The sequence below is a fragment of the Pristiophorus japonicus genome, chromosome 15, assembly GCF_044704955.1.
Source record: "Pristiophorus japonicus isolate sPriJap1 chromosome 15, sPriJap1.hap1, whole genome shotgun sequence".
Classification (NCBI taxonomy): domain Eukaryota; kingdom Metazoa; phylum Chordata; class Chondrichthyes; family Pristiophoridae; genus Pristiophorus; species Pristiophorus japonicus.
The window spans coordinates 72330679-72345869 of record NC_091991.1 but is presented as its reverse complement, the minus strand read 5'-3'; the positions used below and the strand labels follow the sequence as shown (position 1 = coordinate 72345869).

Below are 15191 nucleotides of genomic sequence, written 5' to 3'. Positions count from 1 at the left end.
TAGAAGTCCTACCTTCAGGAAAGCTTTACTGCAGAAAAACACTAACAGCTGGCCGCCGATGAGGGAGCCCATTCGGCCAGGGCTAGGGGCAGCGTGCTTCGGGCAGTTTTAATATGGAATAAATACGACTGAGTGGGCGTACCTGCTCATACCCTCCCTAACACTAAAAATGAGTTGCCGGGTGAACTGGAGTTAAAAATATACACTGAAGCGCACATGAACTGGAACTCTCCCACTGAATCTCACCAACAGTCAGACTGAGGTCAGTCCGCAGCATAACGAAGGGCTTCTTTCCGCCTGTCTGACAGCTGACAAGACACTTTCTGTCAAATGCTCATCCCAAATTGGAATCTGCCGTCTAGCCGCAACCTAAATCATTAATAAGTTACTAAAAGTCTTTTGGATCAGCGAGAGAGAGAGACGGGAAATCATTCAGTCATTGATATGATATGCTTGAGCTGAACGCGGCAGGGAAAGATGATGAGGGAGCCCATTCGGCCAGGGCTAGGGGCGACGTGCTTCGGGCCCCTCCCACACAGCCTGCAGAGATTGTGGAAGCGAGGAGCTACTGCACATGCACGCTCACTCTAGCGCACATGCGCAGAGGTTCCGGCACTGTTTTCAGCGCTGGGACCTGGCTCCGGCCCCCACTGCTTGTGCTGCGTGACACCAAGGGCCTGCAACGTTCCAGCAGCGGGGAGAATACCAAGGTAAGTTTTAGGCGCGGTTTTTCTTCTACAAAGTCGGCGCACCTCACGGAGGTGCACCGTTCTAAGCCGGGGGGGGAGAAAACTTGGGCCCATAAACTGATCGACCCTTGGCTCTGAATGTAGATCCTTACTATGGCATAAAGGCTTTGAAGCTTTTATGTAAGAGCAAGTCGAAAACTGCAACAAAAACAGATGGGATTCATTTAAAAGGAACTATTAGTACAGAGTCATTCCCTATTGAAAGTACACCATTTGGAAACTAAAATCAGAAAGTTATCAGCCTTCCCATGGTGCCTATTTAAACCTGTCAATGCTATCTAACAACTTTCAAGAACTTTGTAAGCAATATCTGGGAGTTGGAATTAACAGATTTACTGCAGCATTGTACTTGAAATATTCCAGATCAAGGTATGGCCCAATCTTCAAGTGTTGATCAGGAAAGTACAGCTCATCCTGTAAACACATATTTCAAATCATCATTATCATAGGCAGTCACTCGGAATCAAGGAAGACTTGCTTCCACTCTATAAAATGAGTCCTTATGTGGCTGAACAGTCCAATACGAGAACCACAGACTCTGTCACAGGTGGGACAGATAGTCATTGAGGGGAAGAGTTTGCCGCACGCTCTTTCTGCTGCCTGCGCTTGATTTCTGCATGCTCTCGGCGATGAGACTCGAGGAGCTCAGCGCCTTCCCAGATGCACTTCCTCCGTTTAGGGCGGTCTTTGGCCAGGGACTCGACTCCCAGGTGTCAGTGGGGATGTTGCACTTTATCAGGGAGGCTTTGAGAGTATCCTTGCAAAGACAACATTGTGGCTGGCCATTCAATTAGGGCCATTTAACTTCATTGCACTTCCACTATTCAGATAGGGAATTATAGGAATGTGTCAGCTGTGGCTCAGTGAGTAGCACACTCACTTCTGAGTCAGATGGTTGTGGGTTCAAGTCCCACTCCAGGAACTTGAACACATTAAAAAAAAAACAGGCTGACACTCCCAGGGAAGTATTGTGGGAGTGCTGCACCATTGGAGGTGCCATCTTTCGGATAAGACATTAAACCAAGGCCACATCTGCCCTCTCAAGTGGGCGGCCATTAAAGATCCTATGGCACTATTTTGAAGAAGAGTAGGGGAGTTATCCCTGGTGTCCTGGCTAATATTTTTCCCTCAATCAACATAACAAAAATCCGATCATTGTCATATTGCTGTTTGTGGGAGCTTGCTGTGCACAAATAAGATACCGCGTTTCCTAAATTACAACAGTGACTACACTTTAAAAGTACTTCATTGGCTGAAAAGGGTAGTAAGAGGAGGGTTGGGGCCGATTAGGGACAAAAAAGGAGACCTAAGAATAGAGGCAGAGGGCATGGTTCAGGTACTAAATGAATACTTTGCATCTGTCTTCACCAAGGCAGAACATGCTGCCAAAGTTGTAGTGAAAGAACAGGTAGTGGAGATACTTGATGGGATTAAAAATTGATAGAGGAGGTGCTTAAAGTTGATATGTCACCAGGACCGGATGGAATGCATCCTAGAATGCTGAGAAAGGTTAAGGAGGAAATCGGGGAAGTACTCGCCATAATCTTTCAATCCTCCTTAGATACAATTATAAAGGGAGTGCATGAACAGAGAGACCTGGGGGTATATGTGCACAAATCTTTGAAGGTAGCAGGGCAGGTTGAGAAAGTGATTAAAAAAGCATTCAGGATACCGGGATTCATAAATAAAGGCATGGAGTACAAAAGCAAGGAAGTTATGATGAACCTTTATAAAACACTAGTTCGGCCTCAACTGGAGTAGTGTGTCCAATTTTGGACACCGCACTTTAGGAAGAATGCGAAGGCCTTAGAGAGGGCGCAGAAAAGATTTACGAGAATGATTCCAGGGATATGAGGGACTTCAGTTACGTGGATAGACTGGAGAAGTTGGGGTTGTTCTCCTTGGAGCAGAGAAGGTTGAGAGGAGATTTGATCGAGGTGTTCAAAATCATGAGGGGTCTGGACAGAGTAGATAGAGAGAAACTGTTCCCATGGATGCAAGAGTTGAGAAGCAGAGGACCCAGATTTAAGCGGATTGGCAAAAGAACCAAAGGCGACAGGAGGGAAAAGTTTTTTACACAGCGAGTGGTTAGGATCTGGAATGCACTTCCTGAAAGGGTGGTGGAGGCAGATTCAAACGTGGCTTTCAAAAGGGAATTGGATAAGTATCTGAAGCAAAAAAATTTGCAGGGCTACAGGGAAAGGACGGAGGAGTGGAACTAGCTTGAAGTGCCCTTGCAGGACCGGCATGGGCCAAATGGCTTCCTTCAGTGCTGTAATCATTCTATGGGTTCACTTTTCCGCCGTTTTTTGGCGTATTGTAAGAGTTACGCCCATTCTTTTTGGTTCCAACTGCTCAAAAAAAATTCTCAGGCTGGGGATGCCAGTGGGGTGCAGCAAGCCACACCCAGGGCCCGAGTGTCTGAGGTTGCGCGTTCCAGTGGGATGCAGGGAGGCACACCCAGGGTCCCACCATCCAAGGCTGCGGGTCCCAGTGGGATTCAGCAAGCCACACCCAGGGTGAGGAGGGGAAGGAAAGCTCGACACGCTCTCCTGAGATGCAGGATCCAACAGATGTGGTTCAGGTGATGGCAATGAGTGCGGAGAGCACTAACCTTACCTGATCACTCCTGGACACCATCAGTGGGGTGGGTAATGAGGTATTGGGCCTGTCGGGAGAAGTAACAACACTCTCACGAGAAATGGGAACACTGAACGGGCACATGAGGCAGGGAATGTCGCAGGTCGCTGATACACTGTCAGTGAACATGAGGGAGGTAATGTCGCAGGTCGCTGATACACTGTCAGGGCACATGAGGGAGGAGATGTCAGAGTTAGCTGCTGCAATAAGGGACATACCCAGACCCTGTGCCCATTGACAGAATCAGCTGCCACTCCCACTCCAATCCCCAGACCAGCCTCTGAAGAGGCCCAAGCCAGGCCTTCCACATTACCGCCTGCCCCCGCCTCCCCATCAAGAATACGCATTACCCGAGATGTTCGAAAGAATAAGCTTGGTACCAACCCGAGAAACGCTGTGGCACCGCCTTTGGCAGGGGTGGTGGAGTCACCAAAACCAAACGCAGCGGGCAGTCTTAGAATAAGGTGGATGAGAGGTGGGTGCAGCCTTTCTTTACTGCTGTTGTTGTTATTGTTGTAACTGTTGTAACTGTTCTCAAATTAAAAGTTTTTTGTAAGTTATGTAAATTTACAAGTTTCAAAGTTTTTAAATGATCTTAGTATTTGTAAGTGATCTTAAAGTTTGTAAGTGATCTTAACTGAAAATTTTAAAGTTTGGTTCAAGAATATTTTTATTTAAGTTAAGTACAAACAAGTGTTAAACTTTTGAATAAAATATATTTTAAATTATAACTGAATCATTTCCATTATTTGTTCCATTAACACAACACAACATTACGGAACAGGTCCAAACAGTCAACATGGTCCATTTGGAATAGTTGCCACTAAGGCTTCAGGCAGGAAAGGTTCACAGATGAGCTTCTGGCGTAAGGCTCGAGCAATCGTTAAAGGGGCACGACGGCCCACCCTCCTCCGCCGTCGTGCTCCGGGTTCAGGTAGTTGCATGGCTTCCTCGTCCTACTTCTCCTCCTCCTCCTCCTTGTCATCTGCATCTTCCTCCTCACCATTAGCCACTCTCACCTCAAGTGGGTCTTCTACTACCAGCTGCTGCTGCCCTCATGATGGCCAAGTTATGCAGCATCATCATCATCATCATAGGCAGTCCCTCAGAATCGAGGAAGACTTACTTCAACTCTAAAAATGAGTCCATAGGTGGCTGAACAGTCCAATACGAGAACCACAATCCCTGTCACAGGTGGGACAGATAGTCGTTGAGGGAAAGGGTGGGTGGGACTGGTTTGCCGCACACTTTTTCCGCTGCCTGCGCATGATTTCTGCATGCTCTCGGCGACAAGACTTGAGGTGCTCGGCGCCCTCCCGGATGCACTTCCTCCACTTAGGGCGGTCTTGGGCCAGGGACTCCCAGATGTCACTGGGGATGTTGCACTTTATCAGGGAGGCTTTGAGGATGTCTTTGTAACATTTCGTCTATCCATCTTTGGCTCATTTGCCGTGAAGGAGTTCCGAGTAGAGCGCTTGCTTTGGGAGTCTCGTGTCTGCATGCGGACTATGTGGCCTGCCCAACAGAGCTGATCAAATGTGGTCAGTGCTTCAATGCTGGGGATGTTAACCTGGACGAGGTCGCTGATGTTGGTGCGTCTGTCCTCCCAGGGGATTTTCAGGATCTTGCGGAGACATCGTTGGTGGTATTTATCCAGCGACTTGACGTGTCTACTGTACATGGTCCATGACTCTGTGCCATACAGGAGGGCGGGTATTACTACAGCCCTGTAAATCATGAGCTTGGTTGCAGATTTGAATGCTTGGTCTTCATACACACTTTTCCTCAGGCGGCCGAAGGGTGCACTGGAGGCGGTGTTGAATCTCGTCGTCAATGTCTGCTCTTGTTGATAAGAAGCTCCAGAGATATGGGAAATGGTATACGTTGTCCAGGGCCGCGCCGTGGATCTTGATGACTGGGAGGCAGTGCTGTGCGGCGGGGACAGGTTGGTGGAGGACCTTTGTCTTATGGATGTTTAGCGTAAGGCCTATACTTTCGTACACCTCAGTAAATACACTGACTATGACTTGGAGTTCGGCAGCACACAACAGTGAACTAACCGACAATCTCAGGGGAGTATTGCAAGTAGCGTCCGGAATGGTCCAGGCATCGGAAACGCTGATTCAAGATGCCAATGGTCCTCTCTATTATGCTACGCGTTGCAATGTGCAACATGTTGTATTCCCGGTCAGTGTCCGTCCGGGTTATGTGTAGGAGTGTCATGAGCCAGGTGGCCTTTGTCACCTAGCAGCCAGCTCTGCCCTTCTGGCTACTGCTGAAACATGGCGGATATCGTGTAGGTTTACCGCATCATGGGTGCTCCCAGGCTATCTCGCATCAACTAACATGATGCAATGCATGTCGTCACACACGAGCTGCACATTAACGGAGTGGAAGCCTTTTCTGTTTCTGTACATCTCGGAATCCTCGCAAGGCGATATGGGTACAATCAATGCAGCCCTGTACCTTTGGGAAGGCAGCAGTCCTGGAGAAGCCCACAGTCCTTTCACTCATTGCCTGCGTGGTCATGGGGAATTTTATGTAGTCATTCCTCCGGGCATATAGTGTAGCAGTCATCTGCCGGATGTAGCTATGTGTTGCATGTTGAGAAATGGTGCACATATCTCCAGTTGTTGCCTGGAATGATCCAGATGCATAGAATGTAAGTGCAGCTGTAACCTTCACTTCAACTGACAAAGCAGTCCTCCTGACGCATCTAGGTTGCAGGTCTGCTTTTACTAACTCACAGATCTCAGTTATACCTTGTTTGTGGAAACGTAGCCTTTTCCCACAGTCTGCAACACTCAGGTGCAAGTATGAACGCCTGTCTTGATATACCCAATGTGGGTTAGGCCTCTTGCTCATCATCCTACGTGCTCTGAGGTTCCTCATGCGATGACATCGACTGAATCGTCTCCTCCACAGCACCATCATGCAGAAGGCTTGCATGAGGTATGGCATTGTCAATATTGCCCACATAATTTAATTGTACCTTTGCAACAAGCTCAAAACAGCAGGACAAGCTTCTTTGTTCTCTATCCCCAAGGTTGACACCATAGTATGGGCCACACCCTGGTCTGCCCAAGCGCAATGGGCTTGCTTAGAACAGGAAGCTCGGCATTCAAATGAGGACATTTGGAGCAACGAAGTCGAATGCAATTCTTCAATTTTAGATTTTATTCAAAGTAACACCCCACCACTGACTGAACGTCTCCTCACCGGACTCGAGGGTCGGCCGGCAGAATCGCTCCCTCGCCCGGACACAGGCGCTCGGCAACACGTCCCCTGCCCCCCACCCCCACCCACTGGCCGTCTTTTGATGCTGCATCATAGTGTAAGTCTTCTCATGTCTTCAGTTCCGCTTCCACTAAACCCCCCCACCCCCGGGCTTCTTTTCAAGCTGAGCCCGTGTCCAGGAGAGGGACCGATTTTGCCGGCCACGCTCCGACCCTCGTGCCCGGCTTGGAGACGTTCGGTGGAGGCATGGCACTTTGGGGGGAAAAAAATCCAAAATTAAAGAATTGCATGACACTTCCATTTTCTGCATTTTAAGTTTGAAAAAAATTAAGCTTCATGATGCATATTTAATGTGTTCTTGACTCCCTCCAAAACTTTGCATAAAAACAATGGCGTCTTTCTGCACCGATTTTTTAATGTGCGCTGGTTTTTCTTACGTGCCCAGAAGGTTTTTTGGGAGTGATCACATACTCCATCCTGGGAGAAATGTAAGTTGGCCAAACTTGCATAAATCTGAAAAGCTGGCGCACACATCAGGTTACGGCCCCCTATGATGCAAAAAAAAAGAATCTAAAAAAATCGTAACTAACTGAGTTATGCTGGCACAGAAACTTTGGGAAACTTGGATATTTTAATTTAGCTCAAAAAAACCTGCACAGATAACTGGGGAAAATTGAGCCCTGTGATTCTATTTGGTATTGAATTATATTTTGCCAGGAGTTCTCTACAAATAACCCCTCAGCGAAGAAAACAGTATTAAAATTATAGAACCTTGTGGCATTTTTTTTAAAAGGGAACTTATTTTACATAGCCTGATGTGGGGCTGCAGGGATAGGGACATATGGGCGCTGCAGATTCCCCCATGTAGATACTCTTCCAAATAAAATAACGGTGCTGCTTGAATTGGCAGTAGAAGTGTGCGTGTCGCGGGAGAAACAAAGGCCAAATAAAATAACAGTGCTGCTTGAATTGGCAGTAGAAGTGTGCGTGTCGCAGGAGAAACAAAGGTTCTCCTTTAGCATATCGATGATTCTTTGTTGGCCAAGTTTCAACTCTTTTTAGTAATTAAATCATTGAAGTATGCGATGTATGAATATGCAGGCATTTAAATAGTTTCAGCTTCAGAAATCTTCAACATTAGAAATGGATTAATATAAAGTCTGGCAGATTTTAATTACTGCAGAAACGTGTGCAATTTGTTGTGGTGAAATATTGCCTTCAAGAATAAGCACGGAGTAGAACGTTCCAAATGAAGGTTTCTGATACCAATTGCCCCTTTGGGTTCATGCAGCTTGTGTTCATTTGCCTTTGCTCACTGCTTAGAGGGGTGACTGTGGCTTTCACCATCGAAACCTTTAGACAATGGAGGCAGTTGACGGATCCTGTCATTTCTGCATTGCCTCCTCTATGTTTCACACTTCTTGTCCACTTGTGTAGGTAAGCCATGGTTCAGTTATTTTCCATTCATAGAAAAGAAAGATTGGCACTTAGATAACGCATTTCACCTCGTCAGGACATCCCAAAGCGCTTTAAGCCAATGAAGTACTTTCTTGACGTGTAAGACACTGTTGTAATGTACGAAACTTAGCAGCTAATTTGCGCACAGCAAGGTCCCACAAACAGTAATGAGGTGATGACCAAATAATCTGTTTTCATAATTTGGTTGAGGGATTAATATTGGCCAGGATACCAGGGAGAACTCCTTTGCTCTTCAAAATAGTGCCATGGGATCTTTTACATCCACCGGAGAGGGCAGATGGTTTAACGTCTTAACTTAAAGGTTATGTCAGAACTTCTTGCCTCTGACATTTGACCAACCTAGTTTAGTATGACTTAAATGTAAGGTAAAGTGAAAAAGTTTGGCTATTTAGGGGAATAGAATTTGAAACTAAATCTGTGGCAAATGAAGTATGTTAATATGCATTTAAAGGGGGTGGGAGTGGGGGGGAACGAGCGAGCATTACTGTTAATGCTAAGGGCTTTACTTTTAGATATCTTACTGTAGGAATTCCTCTTTAAATTTAAAAAAACACGGCAGAGGTTTGAAAATCATGACATAACATACAGAGTATAGTTCAGCTTTGTCTGTATTTAACTCCCACTTGTGACAAAGCTGTTTACCACCAGTACAAAAGCAAAATACTGCGGATGCTGGAAATCGAAATTAAAAACAGAAAATGCTGGAAACACTCAGCGCGTCGGGCAGCATCTGTGGAGAGAAACAGAGTTAACGTTTCGGGTTGAATTTCGTCAGAATTGGAAAAAGTTAAGAGATGTACAGATTTTAAGCAAGTGCAGGGAAAGGGGGAGGGGAGGAAACAACAAAAGGGAAGGTCTGTGATAGGGTGCAAATGACAAAAGGGATGAAAGCAAAAGCTGTTTACCACCAGTATTTTACTGTTTCTGCTAGGCCCTCCTTTTGAAATGTATCCAGAATTTCAACGTGTCTTTTAAATTGGATTCATTGGATCAGAATACGAGACACAAATCCTCCCTGTAACATGCTTAAAATCCCTTCATCTGTCTAGGGTCTAATGACCTATGAGCAATAAAATAACCTCCTGATCTGTTTATTGAGTGAATTAATAAAGTATTTCTTCAGTGCTGCTTTATCTTTACAGCATCTTGAACAGATTCCAAGTGCTTTAATCGAATCTCATCTGTGGCTCTGGATGTTCCGCGACATCAGCTTGTAAAAAGGCACAGAGGAGTCTTTCGACAGAAAAGAAGCTGAGGTTTTAACTCTTGTGGGTACAGCTATTTGCTTTGTACAAGGATGGTGGAAGCAGACACTATATAAAGGGGTAAAGTCCCTCTTTTAAAGGGAAATAGGAGCAAGTCTGTTTTCCTGTTTAATTAATGATCCGCTAATGAAATCGCATGGGGTTGTGCATTCCCGTAGTTTTGTTAGCAAGTCATTAATTACAGAGAAATACACGGCATTGCCCAGTTCTCATGAAGAGGAATTATAGAAGCCAAAGAATGTTTACAATGTGATGCTACAAAGCCTATGGTGGAAGTACTGAACTTGCAGGGGAGCTATTAATGAACAGTTTTAACACAAGGGTCTGTGACTTCTAGAGTAGGTTGTACAGAGTTCATTGATATTCGTGTCTTAATATGTAGCGATTGACTACCATTTTGAGAATGAGCTAGTTTTATGAACCTTATTTAAAAGAAAAAAGATCATGAGCCATGCATTGTTTTTTTTCAATAAAGTCTCCCCTATATTTGTTCAATCTGCAAATTAAATTACCTTTTTAAGAAATGTGTTAGATTCAAGAAAATAACGGACACAATTTATTTTCAGTATTTTCATCATCAGTGTAGAACAGATACACATGTATTGATCAAAATACAAAGATACATGGCATAATATGTTGGTATGAAGCTAGGTTGGAATGGTTCTGTTAAACCATTTGGGAATTCTTGATGAAACATTGTCCTTGATTTCTACACACACCGGGAATGTGGGAATACTTTATCAATCTTCTTTTAATTAGAGAATACCTCACCCTAAAACTTCATGTGCAATAATGAAGCGTTCAGGTTTAGTATTCTATGGAATATTTTCCATTGTTGCTGTCCATTTATTGTCTGCCTTTATACTTAGGAGTTCAATGCATGAAAGGATAACACATTGTAGCTTTTGAGACACCCACTAGAACATGTAGCTGAGGCAGGAATAGACAAAAAAAATCATGCACCATCTGCTTAAATTTCACCTCATCGTGCTAGCAATGTATTTTGGTTATAAACTGCTTCTCTCAAATTATGGTGAGTGTTCGCTTGTTTAACATCCTTTTGTTTTGAGTAATGTTCTCCTAGTTTTTCCCTTGCGTTTCAGAAAGGGCTGCTTGGTTGTCAGGAGATGAAAGGCAGAGTTTGTCTCCCCCCTCATTAATACCGTCTTTGTAAAGGTACTTGTTAGAATTGATGTTGAACAAACTGCAGCCAAGTGCTGTGTATGCCAAGACCGATTTCTGTTTGTACACAGCATTAATTTAGCTTGAAAGGCATGAAGTTGTTAAATCCATTCGTTTTGGGAAGACGAGTTTTCAATCTGCAGTGCTAGCCAATTGTGCGAAACTTGAAAAATGGGCTCAGCATTATATCCCGGGTGATCAATTTAAGGTCTTCTAAATTATAACTTTCTGTGGCATTTAGTTAGTTTAAAAAAAAAACTGTTCTGAATGGAGTGAATACCAGCATTGTAAGAGAATCATAGCACAATTTATGATGCAGGGTACAGCATAATACTCCTTCAATAAATCTTCTGTAACCTCATCCAAACATTTTTAAGTATAGTCTTGCTACAGCTATATAAGGTATTGGTGAGGCCACACCTAGAATACTGCGTGCAGTTTTGATTTCCATATTTATGAAAGGATATACTTGCTTTGGAGGCAGTTCAGAGAAGGTTCACAAGGTTGATTCCGGGGATGAAGGGGTTGACTTATGAGGAAAGGTTGAGTAAGTCAGGTCTCTACTCATTGGAATTCAAAAGAATGAGAGGTGATCTTATCAAAACATATAAGATTATGAGAGGACTTGACAAGCTGGATGCAGAGATGATGTTTCCACTGATAGGGGAGACTAGAACTAGAGGGCATAATCTTAGAATAAGGGGCTGTCCATTTAAAACTGAGATGAGGAGAACTTTCTTCTCTCAGAGGGACAGAAATGATCAGTTTCTTAAACAATAAGGGAATAACGGGTTATGGAGAGCGGGCAGGGAAGTGGACCTGAGTCCATGATCGGATCAGCCATGATCGTACTAAATGGCGGAGCAGGCTCGAGGGGCTGTATGGCCTTCTCCTGCTCCTATTTCTTATGTTCTTATAGCACCTTTCACCACCTCAGGATGTCCCAAAGTGCTTTACAGCCAATGAAATACTTTTGAAGTGTAGTCACTGTTGTAATGTAGGAAACAACAAAAGAAGCTGTGTTATGAAGGAATGTCTCATGCAAGACAAAAATTCTGACAACTACTTGGGAAGGAAACTCCAGGTACAATGTCTGAAATCCAGCAACCTCGGGAACGAGACAGGTCTGGTTTTTCGATTTTGCCAGATTTCGGACCTCGCTGTTGGTGCTCCTCGTCGCTCGCTAATCCACCAATCCTCGTTGCTGGCCAATTCCCTCCGCTCCTCGCCGCCCGCCGATTCCCGCAGCCCCCTGACGCTGCGTTTTTTAATTGTTTTTACCGGTTTCCTCGTCCATCGCCACCCGATGTCGTCACCTTGGTCGTCTCAAAAACGTCCGGTTTTCAGACAGCTGGATTCAGGACGTTGTACGTAATAGTTTCAGGCGAAGACCTTCAGTCCATCTAATCCCACTCTCCACAGTATTCTCTTGGGGCATTTCTAAATCAGCGCAAAGCCCATTTGTTGACAATAACCTGTCTCATTCCTTCTTGGGACCCATTAAGGTTTCTTGTTCCACTATCCATGCCGATAATCCTTTCCACATACCCAACTCAACAATACAGAGGGCGACTCTGCGATCTGGGCCAAAGTGGGGTCAGCTGGTCTGTCCAATTAGTAAATTATAACATAACAAAACTGAGTGTGGTACCTGTACTAAATATTTGTTGCATTATCTATGTGTAGATACAAGAATACTACCAAGAGCATCAGGCCATCAGTGCTCCTGGTTTCTCATCCTTGATATTCGACGGAACTGTGGGAGCTCCTATGAAACCACGGACATCCAGCAAATCATACCAATTCACTGCCACTGACCAGCAAACTGTGGAGGAACTGCGCAGATGGGCAAATACAAAATTTGTTATCCACACGCCAATCATCAAACTCTCAGCAGTTAAACCTGCTGAGTATTTTGACTTGACTTGTCAACTCATCGCAAAAGCTGTAGTGGATCGATCTGCTGTTCTGCTGAAGGTAAGAGGAGATATATGAAAGCATCCCTTAACAACATCGAATATGACATTGGTTAATCAGATCCTTATTTTTCAACAGCATCAAAAGTTAATGGCACATAATTTATACATAAATGTAGCGTAAAAGGAGTTAGAACGTTAACATTTTCAAAATCAATTCAAATTACTTGGTCATTTGATAAACTCATCAAATTGCTGCAGAAGGGTTTGCAGATAAGATAAGATTGCAAATGGTTCTTCATGAATCCAACCCCTTTCAATAGCATGGGGTCTTCTCACTCTCTCTGTCTCTCTCATGCCAGTGAGGATGCCAAGTAAAATGAGCTTGGGGAGTCTCATCCAAAGGCTGGTCATCTCAGTAGCCCATCCATTGTGTGGCTGTCCTCTTCCTGACTTCTCTTCCTATCATTGGGCTAAGATACGAGGGAGTGGAAATTAGGTTGGAGGCACTAATGGCGGTGGGCCGGTAAATTTCGCGCCAGAAAATGGTTTGCGATGACGGTCAATAAATTGGGTTGCAGTGCCCTGACAGTGGAGTGGAGCGGAGCGCAAAAGGAGGTGTTCCACACCCCTCTCAGGGCGCGAGGCTGGGTGAGTAACTGAAAATCCCGAGTTAAAGACCCAGCCTCGTGGCGCCCTAAGAGAGGCCTCCCTGGGAAAAAAAACATCACGACAAAAAACATTGCCGTTAAATAACTCCCCCACCCATCCCGAATACAGGTGAATCGTAAAAATAAATCAGCAAAATATTAAATTAACTTACCTTTTCCAATCATTCCTTACCATAGGGCCCCGGGACGCCAGCTTTCACAGGCAATGTCACAACGGGGCGCTATGGGTGCCACTATAACCTAATTTCGAAACGCTGTTGAAACCGGGGGGGGTTGCACACCGGCTCGGCGCTTCCGGGCGGTACTGGTCAGCGCCGCCTGACTGTGCCGAATGCCGGGGTAGTTGATGATGATGGTTACATGATAAAATAAGGTGAGCGTATCTTCTTGGCGAAGCAGTGGACAGCAAGCTGACTGATGTTGTGTATGTCATCTTGTTAGGACTGTAAGCATACAATTCATAGGCAGTGGTGATCTTATTTGCTATTGGCAGTACGTTATTGAAGGTGGAGCTTGATTGCGTGTGTTCCTAAAGCAGTTTGCAGTGCGGGACACTGCAGCTCTGGTTGAACACGGCTTCACCAAGTACTGTTCCTGTGACATATTCAGGTGAGCTTGACATCGGTGATAGACCCGTGAATAGGATAATGCTGCGTGTGGGTGGATATCCTCCGATGGAATCTGACTTCACCAGCCTGAAGCTGCCTATCTTCCAGTTTTTCATAGATCCTATAAACTGTTTAGTTAGAAAGGAGAATGGAGAAGGAATAAGAGGGGGCGATTTTCCCAGATACTTTAGGCGCTAAAGAGCCTCCGAGGTGGCGAAGGTGGGTCTTAAGCTGAAACGCCGCTTAGCCTGCATTTAGCGCAAGACACCATCTTGGTAAAGGAGTTAAAGCTTGCACTCGGAATGGCCTCTGAAGATTGTTAAGCTGTTAATTGCTAATTAACCTGCCTGCTGGCAGTAATTACAGAGGCTGCATGACATTTTGGTGGCTACTGCTTGACCTAAAGCCCTCTCAGTTGATTGGGCGTTGCAGAGGATTCCGAGTGCTACTTAAAGGTATATCATCTTTTACTGTTCAGTTGCTGCTGTAGGTTTGAAGAGGACTTTTGAAAGACATTGGGGGACTTTCTAGGACACACTGCAAGACTTCATTAGCATTCGCTATCAACATTTATTCTGGAAATTTACTGAGGACTTCACCTAAAAAGAATAAATGCTGAGCTACTCTACCTTATTGAGCATCTTATAGGAGTCACCAGGAGAAAGGGAATGCTTGGTCATCGGCATTTGCTAGGGGTCCCCCTTGGTCTGAAGGAGGAGATGAGGCCAGGCAGAGCAGCACCAGCTGCTGGACGAGAGAGGAAGAGGAAGGCGAGAAGGGCTCCAGATTAGTGGTGACCCAATTGTGCCACAGTTTGGTGATCATGAGAGACCAGTTGCTACCACCAGCAATTGTGCCACTGGGTCAAGCTCAGGAGACACAAGAGGAGGAGAGGGGGACAGAAGGACAAGGCAGACTGCTCTCCCCACTGCGGGCACAGGACATCCTTCCCTCTCTGGACCTCCTCCACCATGACCTCCATTGCCACGTCCAATAGTCTGTGTGCCCTCTCCCTCGGTCCCCGAGCCATCCTGAAACCTGCTGCTGTGTGTCAGCCAGTCCACTCTACACCGTCAGTGGAAATGGATGCGGAGTGCACATATACTGCTCCACTAAAATTGTATCTGATCAGCACTTGAATGCGAAACCGGCAGGTGTCTGTTTTAGCACCTCTCGGCATGTTCAAATTATGGTCATCAGCAATTAGGACCAGAATTGTGTGCTAAATCCAGACTTTCAAACAGATGTGACTTAATAGCACTGCATTCGTTTGGCCCCTGTTTTCACCCTTTCATCACAATTGCCCCCAAGATATGGAGACTTAACTCAGTATCAGAAATGATAATGGGGAAATGCAATAGCATCAACAAAAATAATCTGCATCAAAGAAAGAATAGAGGGCAAAGAAGCAACAAGAAGCACCATCAGCTATCTTGAGGTAAAA

General features: G+C 45.1%; 1 protein-coding gene across 3 annotated transcripts in view; it reads left to right on the top strand.

Annotated features, from left to right (window-relative positions):
* The window catches only part of pot1 (protection of telomeres 1 homolog), a 316069-nt gene that overhangs the window by 163762 nt on the left and 137116 nt on the right, over positions 1–15191 (top strand). For 2 of the 3 annotated variants that reach the window (XM_070900596.1, XM_070900598.1), the window contains one exon: positions 12239–12529. In XM_070900596.1, coding sequence (XP_070756697.1) covers positions 12239–12529 — 291 coding nt within the window. Of the gene's footprint in view, positions 1–10476; positions 10547–12238; positions 12530–15191 lie in introns of those variants that run through there. The other variant, XM_070900597.1, reaches the window with a different exon arrangement.